The sequence below is a fragment of the Merops nubicus genome, unplaced genomic scaffold (genome assembly GCF_000691845.1).
Source record: "Merops nubicus isolate BGI_N331 unplaced genomic scaffold, ASM69184v1 scaffold8173, whole genome shotgun sequence".
Lineage (NCBI taxonomy): Eukaryota > Metazoa > Chordata > Aves > Coraciiformes > Meropidae > Merops > Merops nubicus.
The window spans coordinates 1-16,246 of NW_008596838.1; the positions used below are offsets into that span (position 1 = coordinate 1).

The 16,246-nt window shown below is 38.2% G+C and overlaps 1 protein-coding gene across 1 annotated transcript in view; it reads left to right on the forward strand.

Moving 5' to 3' along the window:
• Positions 1-227: 227 nt before the first annotated feature.
• Positions 228-16,246, forward strand: part of LOC103769316 (myelin regulatory factor-like protein) — a gene marked incomplete at both ends in the record, with an annotated part of 17,393 nt that continues 1,374 nt past the window's right edge. The window contains 11 exons of the mRNA XM_008936502.1: positions 228-295; positions 387-645; positions 1,713-1,807; positions 3,574-3,721; positions 6,038-6,233; positions 7,356-7,432; positions 8,680-8,790; positions 9,355-9,445; positions 12,111-12,311; positions 12,718-12,826; positions 13,298-13,407. Of these exons, the coding sequence (XP_008934750.1) occupies positions 228-295; positions 387-645; positions 1,713-1,807; positions 3,574-3,721; positions 6,038-6,233; positions 7,356-7,432; positions 8,680-8,790; positions 9,355-9,445; positions 12,111-12,311; positions 12,718-12,826; positions 13,298-13,407 (1,465 nt within the window). The remainder of the gene's footprint in view (positions 296-386; positions 646-1,712; positions 1,808-3,573; positions 3,722-6,037; positions 6,234-7,355; positions 7,433-8,679; positions 8,791-9,354; positions 9,446-12,110; positions 12,312-12,717; positions 12,827-13,297; positions 13,408-16,246) is intronic.

Below are 16,246 nucleotides of genomic sequence, written 5' to 3' on the forward strand. Positions count from 1 at the left end.
TGCAAGAGCTGGTGAGTGTGAGAGAGAGGTTCAGAGTGATAGGAGATGGTTTGATAAGTGTAAGTGACATTGCTCCCGTGGGAAGGAACAGCAACTGTGGTGAGCAATGCTTCTGAGGATCCTTGTCAGTAGCCTAGTGGTCCTCATCCAGCTGCTTTCAGCATCGCTTTGTGGTCACTCTTTGTGCCTCCTCTCAGTAGAAATTAAAATCTCTTTTTCATCCCTAGGCAAAACCAGCTGCCAGACTCCCCACCAGACTCTGGATCAGAACTGTGTTCTCCGCCACAGCTCCAGAGTAGGTCAAATGAATTCAGCCTCTCCCAAGCTTGTAGGAAGGTCTCCAGTTCCTCTTCCTTCTTACTTTCTTCTCTGTTTCCTTTTTGCAGACCCATGGTATGATACTTCAAGGCCCAGTGGGCTACAGCCTCTGCCCCCATGCCCACCGTCTGTGGCACCCAGCAAGCTTCCCTGCAGGTTCATGGAGACTCACTCTGAGCACAGTGCTAGTGGCCATCCTTGCACCATCCCCCAAGGCTGCTGCCTGAAGGCAGAAAATGCTGCGACTCCCTGGAATCATTCTACATCCTCCAACTGTTTGGGTTTTAATTATTCTTACTTTCAGCCAAACACATCTCAGATTTCTGGGTAAATGGCAAAATTTTTTTGGAAAGGATGAGACAGATACCAGAAAAAAAAAAACCAAAACCAAACAAAAACAACCAACAAAACCACTGGTAGAAGACATGGTGTAAAATCCCTGTGGGTGTAGTATTTTCCACAGGATGGCAGTGTTTAGACATTTTTGTGCCAGTTGTGATTGAGAGTTCTTTAAACATCTTGATTGAAGTTCACATTGGAAGTAGAAATGGATTTCAGTGTTTAAAACGTTAGAAGACTAAGGAGGGATCCACAAGTGCTCCTTAACTGCATTATGGAGATATTCAGGCTTTTGCAATACTTGTTTTAAGGATTTGTCCATAAGGATCTTGTAAGTGCTCTGACAAGTGGCATGAGGGAAATAAAGAAATCTTGTCATATCTGTGTAGCAAGTGCAGTGGTATTCACCTACCATCTGCCATATTCACCCACTGGCATGTGGAGGATGATTAATTATTTAAAAAACACTGGTCAGTGCAAGCATCCAACCATGATACAGGTTAAGAATGAATTGGCTGCTGCATGCCAGGGGGGGACCTCTCTGGTTATTGGGAGAGAAACAAGAATTCATCAGTGTTAGTCTTGTGAAATTTTCTTTTAAATTTCACTTTCTGGGAAAGGGTAAAACTGTTACCCAGCAGTTGCCCCTTGAGATCTCTTAGTTAATGCATTAGTTTAACTGCTAGTAGCATTTTCTGTATAAGAAGGAAAGTGAGTTCACGCTCAGTATAGTACAATTATTCAAAATAAAGCTGTGATTTTAATGTAAATATCAGGAAACAGTAAAACCCTGCCACTTAGGCAGTGTGTAAATTTTTAAAAAGAAACCAACTTCTCAATTCATATGTAATAAAAAAATAACCCCTAATTTATGTGTTGGAAGGAAAAATTGTGTAATTAAGTTTTAAAAAGCAAACAACAATCTCCTCACCCTGGTAAATCAGAATTTGGATGACAATACAGTTAGAATGAGGTACCTGGGTGTTCTCTTGTTATGATTCTGTAATGTCTGTGTTTAAACTTATACATGAGTAATGCAACTTGTGTTTTTCAAGAAGTATTTCTGCAGTGTCAGGCAAAAAAAGGAAGCTCTCACAATTACTGGGAGATACTACTGATTCTCCAGCCCAGTCTCGGGACTCCAGACAAGGTGAGCAACTCTGTGAAGATGAAATTTAATGGTTCATGATATAGACAAGTAGTTATTTTTAAAAGCACAGATCCTGCTGGGTCTGAACAGGTATTAACAGGCTGTACTCTGCGACCAGGTTTGGAGGAATTTACATTTTCAGTGGTCTTGAAAACCAGGACCTATTTATATTTGGCAAAAAGATGATAAGCGTTACAGCTTCATGTTGTTTGAGGATTCTCTGGACAAAATATTCTGCCCTTCTCCAAGTATCAGCCTGGAGTTTACAGATGATAGCATACCCTGCTGACTTTGCTTGGCGCTAAAGTGACTGAGCAAAGAAACTGTCTTGGGTCAGCTCACCAGGGTATTAATGTGGTGGACGAGCAAACAGATTGCAGTTTCCCTTTATCATCTCAATTCCATATTTTTTTGCACAAAGTGTATCCAAGTGTGTGTTCTTCCCCATGCCTTCCCCAAAATAATTTGGCTCATTGTTTTATCAAGATAAAAATGCAGAGCTTATACCAAATGATACCAAACCAGCTTACCAGGCATGTGCAGAAATGGATCAGCTTCTGTGAAGTGAGAGATTCTCTGTGAATGAACAATTCAGAATGAACAGTTTATCTGAGGAATTTCACCCTTGTCTGTTATGGGAAAATCTGAGAGCTGGTTGTTATTTCTTCAGATTAATTTCCTTTTCAGCATTAAACCAATCTTTTACAACAGTTTTCATGAGTAGCAACTGGATTTAGCAGGTTACTTTTCCCTTGGTATCTTCTATTTGATCAGGGTTGCTTGATTGTGACTCATCCTCTAAGTCTACCATTGCTGGAAAGAGAGGATGAGCAGATACTTCTGTGTCTGAAATTGCTATTGCTATTTTTAATACATAATGACATGGCTTTGAAGTATCCTTTCCTTGGGAGTCACTGAAAAACTGATACATGCTATTGGAAAAAGAACACAGCAATTGGTTAAAACAGCTTGGGGATCATTTAGAAATGAGGTGTGAATTTCTTTTCTTTTTTTTTTTTTTTTTCCCCCCCCTTGTGTTTTCACTCTGCTGGATGTCAGAAGTGGGAGACTGCAAATGGAGATTGGGCCTGAAATGATTCTGTAGGCTCTTTCTTACTGTGCTGCTGCTGGATGTATCTTAGTTTATATGCTAAATAACGTTTTCTCCTGTCTTTACTGTACTCCATTTATCTGTCTGTCTTATCACATTCTCTTCTGTCTTCATAAAACATGTATCTCTGAAAGCATTAGCCAGGCAATGAGATGTAGTGATGAAAGTGCTTGCTATTGGAAAACTGTGCCTCCTGCTCTGAAACAAAGTACCAGTGAATTGGAGTATATTCAGTTTAAACCTGTAGGAGAGGGAATGGGAAACATATGCAATTATTTTGCTTAATTTCTTCTTGCAGTATTGCAAATTTTGCAGATTTACAGTAAAATGCTTAGCTTTCCTTTATTTTTTTAAGAAAAATATTTTTCCCTTCCCCCAGAGGAAACTATCTATCCTTTTGGTGAGAATAAACTTAGGAAATTCTACTTGTATAGTATTTTGCACATCAGGAAAGCTGAAAAATTTATTTTCTAGGGCATGGGAATATGATGCAATCTTTTGGAATAACTGCAAAGGACGATGAGATTTAAATATATATGCAGCATATTTGTGCTTTATATATATGTATATATGTAAATATATTTATAAATACGATTATGCAGGATTTTTGGCTACTCACAAAAGCAATAACTGAATTGCCACTATCTCTCTGCAGCAATTGTTCAGGGCTGTGCAGCTGAAGTGCAAGAATATGACAGTGATGGACAGAATGCAGCTGTGGAAAAATGCTGTCAAGCTCTAACATGGCAACCATATCAAACTTCTCAGTGGCACAGCTTATTTAACTCAAATTATGAAAAACTGTAAGCATTGATGTTTGCGCTTGGAAAAAGCGGTTTATTGAGTTTTGTTTTGCTTGTATTGTGGTTTTGTAGGAATAAATTATTCATTTGGCACCCCTTGTTCTTACTGAAAATAAGACTGGAGAAGGCGGTATAAGAGGCATGATGGAATATGAATCTGCACATGTATCAGATAAGCAGAACTTTAAACACTGGTTGAAATTCATGCCAGATTGTCTGATTTCCCTTCAGGGATTTAGAGGCAAAAGAAAAATGAATTTAACTTAAAATATCTGTTAATTTTTGTTTTGTCAAGTACATTGGGGCAAGTAATTATGGAGCATATGGCACCTTTCCCTCTAATGGCCTAAAACATAAAAGAAAAATGGAAATAGATACCTGTAGTACTTCAGGTTCATGTAACATAAGGCTTAATAGCTATAGACATGTACACTATATATATATATAAGGACAGGGAGCTGCTGGAGAGAGTCCAGCGTAGGGCTACAAAGATGATTAGGGGAGTGGAGCATCTCCCTTATGAGGAAAGGCTGAGGGAGCTGGGTCTCTTTAGCCTGGAGAAAAGGAGACTGAGGGGTGACCTCACCAATGTTTACAAATATGTAAAGGGTGAGTGTCAGGAAGATGGGATTAAGCTTTTTTCAGTGATGACCTATGATAGGACAAGGGGTAATGGGTGCAAATTGGAGCATAGGAGGTTCAAGATGAATATCGGGAAAAATTTTTTCACTGTGAGGGTGACGGAGCACTGGAACAGGCTGCCCAGAGAGGTTGTGGAGTCTCCTTCACTGGAGTCATTCAAAACCCGCCTGGCTGCCTTCCTGTGTGATGTACTCTAGGTGACCCTGCTCTGGCAGGGGGGTTGGACTAGATGATCTTTCGAGGTCCCTTCCAACCCCTATGATTCTATGATTCTATGATATATATATATATATATATGGTGTACAACTCTTTAGTCAAAGATTTAGTGTTTTCCTGTATAAATCAGAACTGTAAATAATTTTTTTTCCACATGATCTGGTAAAGGTCATTTCAAAGTGAATTTATCCCTGTTTTTTTCCATTCCAGTACTTAGTGAATGATCCCTTTTAACAAAAACTCTTCTATAGTGTCTGGTTTATTCCCAAGGTTTAGTGCAAGCAATTTGTCACTGTCTCCGCAGGACTTAAATAGCATAGTAAATTTTAATTTTTCTCTAGTCCAGCCTGCTAAAAGCACTCAAGGGACCTGGATACACTGAGGTTCCCTGTTTGTTTTGAAGTTGTTACAAAGTAGTTTTCTCTTTATTCCCTCTCCCTGATAATCAGTGATTGTTTTAAAGGGGCCTTTTGTTAATAGTTTATAAAAAGATAATAAAGCTTGTATGTTTCTTGTAAAGTCTGTACATTTTGATTTTTCCAACTAAGTGTGCAAATGAATGGATGAGTTCTGAAAAAACGCCTTCAGTTATTGTGTTAATGGGAGGTCTCAGTAGCATCAGACGAGATCATCACTATCAAACTTTCATTAGCAAGAAAAGCCAATGCCTGTATGAGAGAACCTTGCCGTGTAGTCCTATTATTTCAGAATTATCCATGCTCTGATTTAGAGGACTGGAAAAAATGTTGGGATGGTGAGTTCACTGGCTCTTTTAGAAAGATCTTTTGATAACTTTGTTTGCTGTGAAACATAAGGACAGGCTACTTTTTCTTTTTGGGTGACAAATTAGCCCTTTGAATGAATAGGTTAGGGTTTCCTTAGTTGGGGTAGGATGGACAACATTATAAAGGAGAGTTTTACAGTCATCTGGCCAAAGGGTCAGTATTGGCAGCTTTTCTTCAAGCTTCAGTAAAGCTTTATTTGAATTCCAGCAGCTTCTGCAGAATCACTTCATATGGGAATTCAGGAACAAAGTAGGGAGTCTTGCTGGCTCATTAGCACGTTCTTGTCTGCAGCACTCATTCAGCTGTTTTTCATAGCAATGTTATAATGAATGCCTGAATACTCTGAAAGGTTTGGTTGTGCTTTTAGGTGCACAGAGTCCTTTTAAACCGGATTTGTAAGTGAGGATTATGTAAGCATCTCTGCCTCTGGCTTCCAAACATTTCATGTGTCAGACTAGAATTAGAGTAAATTTATATGCAGTTTCATTTTGGCACCTCTAATATGCTAAGAAGAAAATACTAGTAGAACTGGTGATTGTACAGATGTGTTTCAGCTCCCATTTTGTCAGTAAAAATCAGATGAATTTTCAGACCACATAAAAAATACAAACTCAAGGTGTCACATAAATACATCTGTACTTCAAGTTGCTATCCTTTCTTCTTGTTTTTGTAGACCCACTGTAGAATATCACATTGTCACAGATAAAGGATTTAATTTTTCAACAACAGATGACGCCTTTGTTTGCCAGAAGAAGAATCATTTCCAAATCACAGTCCATATTAAAATCACTGGACATCCAAAATATGTCAAAACTCAGCTAGGGGGGAAACCAATAGAAAAGTTTTACTTGAAAGTTTTTGGAATAAAGGCAAGTATTTCTCCTCTTTGTGATATTGCTTTTAATGTCAGTATGTGATTATCTGTAGAATAAGGAAAATAAATAGAAATTAACTTTTTTCTTAGTCTTTTGACTGAAAACTGACAAAAGAGAGCTCTTTTAAGTTACTAGTGACTTCTGTGTGGAAAATATCTTGAAAAAAAGTGATGTTTTATGCATGCTTGTGCATATATATATGCTGAAAAATGTCGTGTTTGCCTGTTTGCTGTAGTTTCACTGGCATCCCTCTCTTTGGCTGAAATTTTATTTCCTCCATGGGCAGTGCAGGGGTGTCTGCTGGAGTGTAGGTGGGCAGTGTACCCCTTGGTCAAAAAGATGTGTTGAAAGAAACACAAAGAAAAAAAAAAATTGGTTTTCTTGAACAGTTCACATGCAGCAAACACACAAAATTTGCCCATTTCATCTTGCCAGGCTTTCCATTTTCATTTTAAGAAGCAAATTCTTCCCAGCCAATATGGGTCCACAAGCTTGCATACACAGAAATAATAAGAAATTTTAACCTTTCTGAAAGGTTTTACAATTTTTTTTTTTCTTAGTACCAAAATTCAGTGATTTAAAAAAATCCACGTAGCTATTTTGCAAGGACATTGCTACTAGTTTTGTTTAATGCATTCCAGTGCAAAATAAATTAGTGAATATCACTGTCATCTGTTCCCATCTGAAGCAAAGTGCTGCTTGGTAACATTCGAGAAAGGTACAGAAATTTACATTAAAATAATTTACAGAACTACCTTGCATAGGTTCATAGGTTCATTTCTCATGTTAAATACGTACATTTATGTTTTGGAATGAGCCAAGAACAGTCTAGATTCAGAAAGCAATTTTTCTTGTGCAAATTAATGCATGACTTCTTCTTCCCCCCCCTCCCCCCCTTCAAGTTATATCACGGAGTGATTTGAGGCTTCAGACTAGCTGTCAGGTATCAGCTGGCATCAGGAGTCATTTCCCATGTTACTTGCTATGTAGTTTCCTGAGAAACAAGAGAGTTTTCAATGTTTTAGACACAATGTGCCTATTAATTTCTATTTCGAATTTTATATGTTGGAAAATTTAATATTCTTGTCATTTTTTAAAACTCATTTTTCTTTATAGGTGGAAGCTCCACATCAAACAATTGCTGTTGAACAATCTCAGTCAGATCGAAGCAAAAAAACTTTCCATCCTTTTAAGTAAGAATTTTGAGAAATTTATTCGATTTTATTTCAATATCTGATTGGTCTGAAATGTGAAGTATTTATTTGTTTTGAAACTTACAGTAGGTTTAAGCCGGGTTTCTGTGCTTTATCCAAATTCTATTCTGGATGTACACATAGAATCACAGTAGTAATATATATAACTGCTCTTCCTTCATTAAGGAAAAGTTTCATCAGCTTTACAAATGTGTAAGGCATACCTATCCAAAATATTTATCTTCAGCTATCAACACTGTTGTATGGTGTTCAGAGCTGTATGGCAGATGCATTTCCCATCTTAAATAATGTCAGTAATGTTCCTGTTCTACATGGGCATGAGATTTTACAGGGGAGTGCCTCTGATGGCATCAAATGTGCAACTTCTTCCTGGAATTCTCTGTCATTGTTCTGCATCTTAACTCTCTGGCAGAATCAATGTTTGTTCCTCCAGCATAAGTGTCTTCTGGTGGAGGTGTTCTCTTCTCTGTAAATAATTAAACAAGCCTTGCAACAGAAAAAGATAAGATGGTGCCAAGTTTGACAGGACAGTGCTGGGATAAAGGCTGCAATATGTAATCTGCAAAAATTAACTTTGAGCTTGCGAGAAAAGCTTAATTTTCACTAAATTACCTCTACCACGTCACTTTTCTTCCTTTTGGATACTGTCAAATAGATCCTGTGTGTGAGTGTAAATTGTTTCACGGATGACTGTTTGATGGACTGTGGTTTTCTCCAGGCAAACTCTTTATTCATATTCTTTATCACTTAGAGAACGAGTGCCAGCATGTATTTGAGACTTAGGTTGGGTATGTTATACTTCTGGACATACTAATTAGGTGCAGGTGAAAAAAAAAGAAGCAGTAAAATTGATTTGTTTAAATGTGGAAATTCAGATCAAATAATGAACAATGTTAACCATGGCAAGCAACAAATACCCACTATATGGAACGTATACTGTTTTATTATGTTCAAGGTTGTGTACAAACAGACCAAGAAACACAAGACTTGTTTTACTAAGAAGAATTTCCAACTGCTGGTGTTGTATCCTGTTTATTTCCTTGGCATAGTCACTGTTTTTTTAATGCATTTTTATAAACCAGAGTTATTTCATTTTTACTGGTGTTCCTCCAGGTTTGTTTAATTTGTTGGTTTTTCTCAAAACTTAATGAGTTTGAGGAAATATCTTAAGTCAGGTAGATCTCCAAATGCTTATTTCCCTGATCTTGTTTCCTTTTCTATTTTAGAGTTGATCTACCAGGTGACCAGATAACTAAAGTAACACTTGGAAGGCTGCATTTCAGTGAAACGACAGCAAATAACATGAGAAAAAAGGGGAAGCCTAATCCTGACCAGAGGTATTGCTGTAGCTAGTGGGCTTGCGTTTGTGAAGTGGAAAAGATAAGGTTACTTTAGAATGGAGCTGATATTTGTAAAATGCTCAGTGTTGCCAAATCTGTGACATTATTTCAAATTCTGCAATGCTTGGTATCTGCCTAAAGGCCTCTCTTCTAGAGTCACAGAATACTGTGAGAATAAGAGAAAATATCTCATCCTCGTAGGTAGAAATCATTTCAGGAAATCATAGTCGGAATGATGGCTGATGAAATTAGGAAGCAAAAAAACCCAAATAATAATAATTTTCTCCTGGGGAAAGAAGGGTTTTAATTTTTGAGTCTTCATTACTTAACTAGGTTGAAGTTACTGTAATATTTGTACATTTTTAATGATTGTGGGGATTGGAATAGCATTCATTTCTGTCAGAGTGAAGGAAATAATTTTTCTTTGATATTGTAAGAAGTAAATTTTAAAAATGTTCTGGCTAGCTTTTGATATAGTGGTTGTATTTAAAACATTTTATTTTTTTCCTGTGAGAAGACATTACTTCACTTACTATCTTAATTAAATCAATTTCAAATTAGGTACTTCATGCTGGTAGTTGGACTGTATGCTGTCTCCCAGGACCAATTCTACCTACTGTCTGCAAATGTCTCTGAAAAGATCATTGTGAGGGTATGTAGAAATTTATATTGCTTTCATTTGAAAGACATTTAATGTTCTGATAGTCACAGGAGACCATGAAGGGATGATTCTTGAGCATAAAAATTACCATTGACTCAAAAAGATTGAGAAAAAAAAAAGTTACAGTTGCATATTGTATCTTGTTATCTTTTAATTATTAGGTTTTTAAAATGTTAAAAGTAGAGGCATAGAAGAATTTTAAAAGAAACCTTGTTGTGAATTCCAATGCAAAATATGTTTTTTTTTCCAGATTGTTTTTTCTTTGAGGTGAAATAACTGCCAGGAATTTGGTAAATACTCTGATTAGCTAGATGCTTCATTTTCAAAGGAGGAGAACAAGGAGAAAAATGCAAGGAAAGATGGTCAAGCAGCTTTAGGATGCTTAAGAACCATAACTGCCCCTTTCCAGTGTGTTTCCAGAGTGGCCCAGCTCTTAATCTGGTGGTTGTAATACAGGTTTCAAAATAGAAGGAAGAATTGGTCTCTGTCCTCTCATAAAATTTTCCTTTTAGCCTTCACCTTTAGCCTACAGTTAGCCTTGGAAGTAAGAGGAATCCCAGAGCTTTATTGTAACAGGAGCTATGGAGGGTTAGGGTTAGGAAAGAGCCTCAGCATGAGTGTGGCTGCCAAGGGAAGGTGAGGGCTGCCAAAAGCTTTCGGTCCTGGTCCTGCTCTCATGTGACCAATAGCTGGTGGTTGATGTTTGAACTGGGCATAGTCTAGGGTTATGGTTATTTCTAGGGTGAAGATTATGTTTAAGGCTTAGAAGGACAGGAAATGCAGAGGTGCCATCTGACAGAGCTGCAGAAGATGGTGAGGATGTCTGGAAGACTGCAGTCCAGAGAACTTTTTCATGTGGAGCTTCTTGTTTGCATGATGCCTTTCTAGTCCTTGGTTTATGGTGAGGAATAGGCTTAGTATTTTGTTTTAGAGCCAAATAAGACTAAGAGCTCTGGTGTAATAAGTGGGGCCAGGAGTGGTCCCCTAAAGAAGGTGAGGGTGGTTAACAGCTTTTAGTCCTGACAGAATTTTCTTTTAGGCAATTCCTGGGTCCTTTTGTGGCAGCACATGAGCTACCTATAGGCTTATGATTACAGCCTGGTTTAGCATTCAGGTTTGGAGACAGCAGAAATACAAACCTCCAGTATGTGTGGTGTTACACAGGGGCTGCCATAGGAAGATGAGGGTTTTCAGATGCTTTCAGTCCTGGCTTCCTTCTTGCCTGCACCATAGCTTTGTGTCATTTTGTGCCATAAACCCTTCCCCTACAGTTAAGGTTAGGTTTCTGGAGGACAGCATGGCCAAGAGCTTCTTTCTGGGTGAAGCTGTGACTTTGAAAGCAGTGTTTGGAGTTCAGTAGTTTCCTGCCCTGATAAAACGTTTTGTCATCCTGGCCATTGCTGTGGGTTCTTGTATTTCAGGACACTGTGGCATTGTTCTCCTACCATTCCTGAATATTTAGTTATTTTCCTTTTTTGTCCATTAGTTTCCACAATACCACTTTTGCCTGAATTTCTTTCTGCATCTAGCAGTGTTACAAATATAATCTCTTTACTAATTTGGGAAAGCCGTTGAATTTTTCATTTTTTTTTAAGATACATCCTTGGGCTTATTGTTATCCTGTAAGATATACCTTTTTATGTAACATTTAGAAATTTACAGTTTTCTACCATTTTTAATGTTAGATGCTTTTGAAATTTCAACGAAGAGAGCTCCTTTGATGTGCAAGAGACACATTTTTTAATAGAAATCCAGGGAATGAGATTTTACAAACAAATTTTAAAAAAGTAATTTTCCAGATGTCTGACAGGGCTTCAGTGGTAGGGTACAGTGAGCCAGTTACTGGTTACCTTAAAGTGTCAAAGCTGTGCAAATGCACTGCAAGAGAGCAACTCAAGTTCTGGCCCTTTATACTCAAAAATACCATAACGAAATTGCCAGCTGAGTCATGGTTATCAATCAGGCACATCAGATCATGCTCTAATTGTGACAAACAGTAGTGAGTGCACAGCACCATGCATTGCAGATGGCAAAACCTTGTGAAAGCCTGGCTTCTTTAAATGAGTGTGAACTTTTCATCGTGATCATACTTCTATTCAGACAGAGATTTTAAAGCTGAAACTCAAAATAAACAAAATTAATTGTTAAAATTGAATGCTTTTTCTAAACATAGAAACAAGATTATAAAGAAATTACCTGTTTTGTTGGTGTTCTCTGAAAGACCCTGTTTCCTTCACATAAAATTCTAATATGAGTTAATTTAAAACATTACAGAGGTTTTTATGAACCACATATGTTTAATCTCTGTTTTGTTTCCTCTTTTCTGATTTGCAGCCTCAGTTAAAATTTCTTGTTAAATAACAAATGGATATGTGGCATAAAGTTAAAATTTAGAAAGCTTTGGACATTGACAGTTTAGCTTAAGGTGATAATAAAGTAGAATTCAAAGGAAAAAGCAATGCTTCAAGTGCTGCATTAGCAGAAACACTTCGATGTGACTCCACTCTGTTTTTTTTCCCCGTTGGTGTGTTAGAAAAACTCTTCAGTACAATTTAAATATTAAAGATTTGGCTTTTGATTTTCCCTGAATTTCTAATGAATAAGCAATAGTACGTGTATGCAAGACTCTATCTTTAAACATAATTTTTTCTTCCAGGCATCTAACCCAGGGCAGTTTGAGAATGACAGTGAAGTGCTGTGGCAGCGAGGACACGTTCCAGAGGCAACAGTCTATCATGGTCGAGTAGGAATTAACACAGATGCACCAGACGAAGCACTGGTTGTCTGTGGAAATGCAAAAGTCATGGGCAGAGTCATGCATCCATCTGACAGCCGAGCAAAGCAGAATATCCGGGAGGTGAGGGCTGTGGAGTATTTAGGGCACTCATGCTTGCACTGCAGCACATGTGTGGGTCATCGTTCTGACACGTGAAGCAGCTTCTTTATGCTGGGGCTGCTGAAATGCTGGCCTAAAGAAATCGTGGTAGCGCTGCTTGCTGTGGAGCAGTCGCCTGTGGACTGTGGAAAAGGCTGCCTGGAGAAGCTGGGAAGTCCGCATACGTGGGAGCTGGCAGGCTGGCAGGCAGCTGGCAGTGCAAACACAAATAGCACTCTGCTAGTGGGGAACAGGAAGATTGTCCCCTATTTTTGATGTGAAGATTGGTGAAAGGGCTGTGCCAGGTTTGTTGCTATCTCAGTGATGTCCTAGATACCATGACATTCTTAGTGTTTCAACATGTGAATCTTGGTCTTTGTCCATCTAGGTCGATACAAATGAGCAGCTGAGAAGAATAACACAAATGAGGCTGGTGGAGTATGATTACAAGCCTGAATTTGCGTCTGTTATGGGAATAAAAAATACCCATGAAACAGGTATTCAGTCAGTTCTGTTCCTCTTTTTCATTAAGTTCCACTGTTTGTTGTACTATAGTGCCTTTTAACACCCTGCTGTTTCATCTTCGTTTCTTAGGATATCACAATTGCACACTTTGTTGTGTTTCTCTAGTGATATAAAAATGCCAGAATTAATATTTGTGGTAATTTTCCAATTCCGTTTAATTCTTTTAAAGGCAGGAGATTATTTTTCCTGAAGTTTAATGAGAATGGAGTATATGATCACAATTATTTTCTTTTTGCAGAAAAATGAGAATTGTAAGGGTTTCGGTTTGTTTTCTGTGGAAAAAAAAAAAATTAAAAATGAAATCCAAGATTTTCCTATTGCAGAGAAATTCTAGATTTGTTGGGCCTACCTGTAGCTTTTATGATGGGCAAGTCAAAGGACACAACCACGGTCAATGGTATGCCACTGTGTTTCCTGACTTGAATTTGTTATCTTGTGAACAGGCATAATAGCCCAGGAAGTGAAGGAGCTTTTACCTCAGGCGGTTAGAGAAGCTGGAGATGTTGCTTGTAATGATGGAGAAAAAATAGAAAACTTCCTCATGGTTGACAAGGTATGGACTTGAGAGAGAAAGTGGAGGTGTATGTTTAGGCTGTTCCTTTTGTATATGGAGCTATAAACACACTATGGTTTAGACAAAGCTGTAGGCCTTCACGTGTGTTTACAAAAATATTATCTGGCAGATCACTGAGAAAAACTGAACTACCAGGTATTAGTAAATGGCTGAATCTTCTAATGACAAAGTATTTACTTTAAAATCTATAATAATAAATAAACATGCAATGAAAAAGGAAAAAACATAATGTTAAAGAATAAAGGCGGATAGTGATTTCATAGCATTGGTCCAACAAGTGGGAGTCCAAAACATTCTGTGTTTTAGTGTTTAAGTTAATTGTTCCAGAAGTGAATTAAGCAATGGTAGCATTCTGTTTGTTAAATAAAAACATCCTTGCTCTGACCCTGGTGTAATCACTTCATACCAAATACTAATGCTAGCTCTGTGAGCTCCGTAGGAAGTTTTTTGTGGACATCTGAAATCCTTGTTATAGCTTCAAAATCATATACTGTAAAATGTTTATGGCACACCAAGTAATTATGATGCTCATAGGTTGGACACGAGGTCTTAGTCTATTGTCATGTGCTCTCTTTCCAAGAAATAGGACTGCAAGGGACTGTCAGTCACAGGGTATAGTCACACATGAATTGTACAGGATGGTGCTCAGAGCAGCCACTCTCTTGTGCACTGGTTCATTGCAAGACAAGGACCTCTTCCCAGCTTTTTCCTGCTTTCAACTGATAATGGGAAGAGGGAAGTTCTACAGACTGGTAACCTTGTCTGGATGATGTCATTAACAAGTTTATACTACCAAACTTGGGGAAAATTTCTATTTAAAATATAGCATTTTAATTGTTGCCTTCTCATAGGCTACAAATAAGTTAAATTTATAGGTTTAATCTCCTAGCTGGTATTCCCTATAAAGGAATTATGAATTAGACACCTTAAATAAGGCTGTGGAAAGACCATTTTCTAGAGATATTGTTGAAAAGGAGACTTCTAGAAAATTTGCTGTATCTCATCAGAGTTCTGGCCTGTGGCTGATTTGTAGATGCTCATGGAAGAGCAGAGTTGTTAAATAGTGACACCAGGTTCATTTTGTCCTCTAGCACTTCCTGTTACATTCTGTTACAGCTGCAGCATCATTTGAATTTTTGAGCCCTCACAAAGCTACTTTGGAGTAGTAATTTTTTTTCTGACAAAATTTTTAGGTTGAACAGTTGAACTTTTGACTTATATCTCCTTTTGATGAAATATCATGCAAAATACCACCTGTAACTGTGGCTCAGAGCACTGCTGTTTGGGCCCCTCATGTTCCCTTTCTCCCCTGTAGCTTGGGTCCCTGGACAGTGCTTGCCAGGATGTTTTCCAGAGTTGTGACACAGCAAATAGAGAAAGCCTGCTGCACTCTGGAGGGGTTGATTCTGCCATGGATGTGGCCCAAGCAGGAATGAGTTATTACAGCAATGGCCTATTTGCTGCTTAGCCTTTTCCTGACTACTTGACTAGGTCTGGGCTCATTTCACAAACACTCTGACACAGTTTTAACATGGTTAGGTAAATCTGTGCTTCCTCTTCTACTAACACCTGTGACAGAGCATGTGAATGTCAATTCTGTGACCTTTGGGGTGACAGAGGCAGGAGAGATCTGTCTCTAACAGTTTAAGATGTATCTTCAATTTGGAGATTTAGAACATCTGATGTCCAAGTGGAACATCTGCCTTAAATGTCTGGAGCTCCCAGCTCCAGAATAGCTCAAAACCTTGAGTAGTAAATGGACAGTGCTTCATATCTTTGGTTTCAGTTTGGCAGGTGGTGAGGCCTTGAACTTTATTATCTCATATTTTAAGTTTCTTTTTCCAAATAAGCAGGATATTGTCTGGTTTGGTAGTTTCACTTTGACAGTTAGCCGTTTGGAGCTGTCGACTCTGTAAAATTAAATGATTGCATTACATTTGACCTAGATATCACTGCTTTCTAGAAAAATGTCTCAATTGTGTGGAAATTTGGTGTTTTGGGACAAGACTCAGAATCAGTCCTTTTTTCTCAAAGAAAATATTCCTTTATATTGCCAGATGAGCTGTTTTCTCAGTCAGGTGAAGTCACCTAGAAAAGATTCGTGTGTGATTTGAAGAGGATGGAAAGGACACCTGCTGCATATCATTGATATGAGAGCAAGTGACTGTATAAATGATTTCACAGTTCTAGGCACAGGAGGTTATTCTGAAGTTACTTTTTAGCTAAACAGGCTGTTGGTCTTCCGGCAGTAGAGATGTTTGCAACTTACCACAGACAGCTGTGCTCTAGTTCTGTTTATACAAGATTCTCTCTGGTTTTGTGGAATGAAGTCACCTTCAAAAGTAAGGTGTGCGTGGCATTTACAATGTGAAAGGCAAAATTCTGCATGACTTGACTAGACTGGAACACAGCAACATTAACTGTGATAATAACTTCATCCAAGGTTTAATGGCATCAGCCTGGTTGTACATTAGTATGAGAAAGCTGTTCTTTCAAAGCAAAGAAAGCATGCTGTTAGATGCTTCTGCAGTAGATCAGTAATCATTTTTGGCTCAGAAATGGATATGATACTTACTACCTGGATGGTTGTACCACAGGGTTCTCCAGATTCATGTCTAGATGATAAGCAGGGGTTAGAAAAATAGAAGATTTTTCCTGGGTAGAATATTCAGGAGAAGCAGGTGGTGTCTGGACTGTGTTAGTTGTGGAACTGCTCATGGAACTGCTCATAAAGTACTCTTGTAAGAGTCTGGAGAGATTGAAGGGGAGAATAAAATACTGTTCCAGCAAAGCTTGGCCTCTAGTTTGGATCTTTCCC